Raw genomic sequence first — 4,351 nt, 5'->3', positions numbered from 1 at the left:
ATAGCACTACTACAAGACCTCTTTTGGGTACCAGTGGCTCAAGATGGTTCCAAGTTGGTTAGCTGAAATGGTGCACATTTTTGCAACGTTCTGGCCAGACCTCTACCAAATACTCAGAGACTATTTGCAATTATACCAGATGTGAATCTTGGAACTTAAACATCATTTTACTCAGGATCCCATAGAAAGAACATCGCCCCCATGACAGCTGGAAGTAATTCTAGAAGATGACGTCCCCCTCTCCCAACAGTTTGTCCTCAGGGTTAGGGACATCATTTAGGAGTTGATTACAACTGGTATAGGGTTGGGGGCAGAATTTTATAGGCTCAGGGATTTCTTAAAAATAAAAGGGAAAATTGGACTGGATAACAGATTAGTGTGAGCTTACACTATTAATAATAGTGAGTAATAGAATGAATATGTATGAGTTATTATTTATAGGTAATTACATTGGTATAGATTCTTGTATATTGATACAAAGTTAAATTATATTGAATATTGTATGCATGCATGCTTCTACTCTACCTCTGCTTAAAACATTTTTTATATTGATATATATTTATTATATTGCAATGTACATTTCTACCTCTGATCAAGATACTTATACATTATTTACATTTGGAGGTCATTGTCCTCATTTATTGCACAGTTACTTATTGTCTTAGTCTTTAAGTTATATAGGTATTAAGAATTATAGATTAACAGTCATCTATATTTGTCATACTTATAGTTAGACTAATCATGTTCTTTACATACATAGGAATTATATTATGCATAAATAGATAATCTTTAACCACTTCAAAGAGCTGTAGAAAATGGCATTTAAATAACTTAGGGTTCTGTTGAAGTGAGGCACAATTGCTCCTGGCACCACCGATCTATTCCTGAGAGAATGTTGAGTACTGAAGCCACTCCACTTGGAGCTTGTTTTCTTCTTGGCAAAATTGGCCTTTGTGCAAAGAAATGCCAACGTCTCAACCACTGACAAGATACATAGTATCGGAAAATGGATAAGCAGGACTGTGAACTCTTGCCAAGACAGGGTAAGACTGTTTTGAAAAATTTCCTGCCTTTGAAGATGGTCTGTCAATTCTTCTAGGCCTTAGCCAAAGGTTGCTTCAAGGTTGCAAATGAGACTTTGTGTGATTGCCCAGGTAGCCAGCTGTCTCTGTCATTTGTTGCACATTTTGGAAGTTGCTTGATTGCACTTTCTGCTTACTCAAGTAATATTATTTCTCTTCTCAGATTTTCATGAGGTTGAAGACTAGATAATTGTAGTTACTTTCCTTTCCTAACTTGGCCAAGTTATTTATTATACAAGACTTAAACTAGTTAGAATAGGATATTTGTTCTTATTGTATATAATTTTGTATTAGGCTTAAAACTCTCTTATTTAAACAAAAGTGGGAGATGCTGTAGTAAATATTACAGCTTGTGGTTACTCACTTACTGGGACATGGCCTCTTATAGTATAAATGCACATGCAAAGCCTGCATCTGCCCCTTTTTCCTTTCTTCCCTGATTGCTCTTTCGGATTGCAGGATTGCTGGATTCAATCTCTGTTCTCCATTCAAGCAGAGAATTCTGATTTGTGAGTTTACCCCTAAATAAATTACAATCTATTTCTCAATTCTAAGCCAGTGTGGCATTCATTTTAAGTGTCCATTCCATAGGGCACTGTCAAAAATGAGTAACTAGGTGATACAGAGATGGCCCAGTGGGTAAAAGGGCTTGCTCTGCAAACACTAGGAGCTGAATGCCATTCTCCAGCACCCACATAAAAAGCAGAACCTGTCTGACTGTACACACCCGTAACTCCAGTTTGGAAGAGCATAGGAAGGCAGTCCTGAAAACTCATGGGCCAGACTGCTGAAACCATGAGTCTCAGGATCAGTAAGAGATCCTGTCTCAGGATGATAGAGGAAGATCCCTGCTGTTCTGTCCTGCGCAATATCCTGAGCACTCATGTGCTAACACACACACACACACACACACACACACACACACACACACACAGTAATTATTTCTCATTAAGAAAATTAATTCTTCTAAGCCAGGCATAGTGGCGCACACCTTTAATGCCAGCATTGGGAGGTAGAGGCTGGCATATCTCTATGTGTTCAAGGTCAGCCTGGTCTACACAGCGAGTTCCTGAGACTGTCTCAAACAACAGAGACCACCACCACCACCACCACCACCACCACCACCACCACCACCACCACCACCAACAACAACAACAACAACAACAATTCTTCCAAACGTTAAAAGAACAATCTGATATAGTTATCCAGGGAATCGGGGAATGGAGGGGAGGTTCTCAGCTGGGTGACTTGCACTTGCCTTTTTACTCTACCTCAGCCTCCTCCTGGCCAACATCTGGCAGACCCTTCCCTTCTGCACATCCTCCCCCACACTACCTTCCAGTAGCCATGGCTCCCTTTTACCTTCTTCCCATCCACTCCAGCTGCTAGTTTCATCACAAGCCCACCCCTAAGGATTTAGTGTGTGTGTGTCTTGAGGGCAGGGGGCACTAAAATCCCTCCCCCATCTCTGGTCACTGTGCCAGACACTCCCTGCACCCTTCCCCGGCTGCAGACACTCCACTTCCTCCCCAGAAGGCCACCCACCAAGCTTGAGGCTAACAGAGCAATGGAGACTTTCTTCCTTCAGTGTAGTACTCATATGCCCGCCAGCTGACAGTGACGCCTCTCCAGTCTGTGACCACACTGCTTAGGTCATGTTTCACAAAAAACGGCTCAGTGATCTTCAGTTAGTAAAACCTCCCTTCCGCCGGTACCAGCAGCTTCATTTTCCTTCCCACTTTTCCCGTCTTTCTTCTCTAGTTCTTCCCCAGTGTCAAGCTCTCAGACGCACTCCAAATCCCCCCCCCCCCCCCTTACAGGGACAGTCTCCGCCCTGCCCAAAACTCACCTCGGGTGCAGGATCGCCCTGGATCCCAGAGGAGCAGCAGTAAGACACACAGGAAGACTGTGAATCTGCTTTTGCTGGGATTTCCCGGACTGGCGTCCATTGTTTTTCTCCTTTCTGAGGCAACCATTTAACTCCACCCATTAGCCCCGCCCACCAGCTTGCTACAGTGCAGCCCAAGTTTTGGGTTGCTGTCTTTCCACCACGTATTTACCCCTTTTTACTTTTTAAGGTCTGATGAGCAATTCATGTCTGTATGTCTAAGAGACTCCGATATCCCTACAAATGCGCCCTAATATTGTCAAATGAGCCATCAACATAAGTAGTTTGAGCATAATGCTGAACACACGTTGAAGGATGTTAAAAGGATTGAATCCTTGTACTTCCTGTAATAAATCTTTGGTTAGGGCAGAAGAGGAAGTGAATGCAAGATGAGGAGAGCCCAGTTACTGAACTAATTGCCCGAGTGTTAATAAAGATAAACTAACATTCTCGTGATGCCCTATTCCCTGTAAGTAATTTTAGTTAATCCCACTTCCATTCAGATTCGTTATAGTTTAAAGGAGTAACACAGACAGATATAAAGCCAGCAGGACACTGGAGAGTTAACTGGTGTTGTGCTGCTTGTATGCATCCCTAGGTGCAATACCACAGCTTCTAAAGCATTTCATGAAACTTGCAGGTTTGTGTCTATATATCCTTGTGTTGCCGAAGACACAGAGTATTTATTATAAGCACCCTGTTTAACAAAATGGGCGGTTTGTACTTGTTGGGTTGGGAACTTCCAGGCAGCACTCCCAGTACACAAGCAGTGAGTCCAATATGAAAGAATAACCAGGTCATAATTGTTCATCTTCTCCAAAAGTCCCACAGGCACTTGCTCTGTTCAGGGCTGTGGCTAACAGTCCAAGATTTGGCTGAATATTCCCCTCTGGAGACGCTATAACACAGCAGTTCTCAACATGTGGCGCAGGACCCTTTCGGGGTCAAACGACACTTTCACAGGGGTCACCTAAGACTGTCTGAAATATCAGATATTTACAGGGGCGAACTTCCAGTTAAGAAGTAGTGAAAATGACTTTATGGTTGGGGGTCACCATGACATGAGGAGCTGCATTAAAGCATTAGGAAGGTGGAGGACCACTGCTATCATCCAGACCAGGTAGGCACCTCCAGGACAAGTCCATCAGCACCTCAGGCTGTTCACTAAGTGTTCTTTAGAGCCCTGGAGCACACTATTCAAGGGGAGATTCCATTCTGAAATGCCGGCAACAGATTCTCACTGCACACTGGAAAATGTCCATCCACTGGGGTAACTTTGAGTGATTAGACACTGAAAAGCTCAAGTGATGCATGAACTGACGATTTCTGAGAAACTGTACAGTGGATCCCTCCCAGACTCCAAAGTCATAGTCCCTATGGG

The 4,351-nt window shown here is 43.2% G+C and overlaps 1 protein-coding gene across 3 annotated transcripts in view; it reads right to left on the bottom strand.

The window, feature by feature from the left end:
• Positions 1-3,085, bottom strand: part of LOC101993508 (hereditary hemochromatosis protein homolog) — a 39,131-nt gene extending 36,046 nt beyond the window's left edge. For all 3 annotated transcript variants that reach the window (XM_005370323.2, XM_026777595.1, XM_026777594.1), the window contains exon 1: positions 2,932-3,085. In XM_005370323.2, coding sequence (XP_005370380.1) covers positions 2,932-3,058 — 127 coding nt within the window. In that variant the 5' untranslated portion in view covers positions 3,059-3,085. The remainder of the gene's footprint in view (positions 1-2,931) is intronic.
• Positions 3,086-4,351: the final 1,266 nt, after the last annotated feature.

Source organism: Microtus ochrogaster, unplaced genomic scaffold (genome assembly GCF_000317375.1).
Source record: "Microtus ochrogaster isolate Prairie Vole_2 unplaced genomic scaffold, MicOch1.0 UNK74, whole genome shotgun sequence".
NCBI classification, from domain to species: domain Eukaryota; kingdom Metazoa; phylum Chordata; class Mammalia; order Rodentia; family Cricetidae; genus Microtus; species Microtus ochrogaster.
This window is presented reverse-complemented; position numbering and strand designations above follow the sequence as displayed.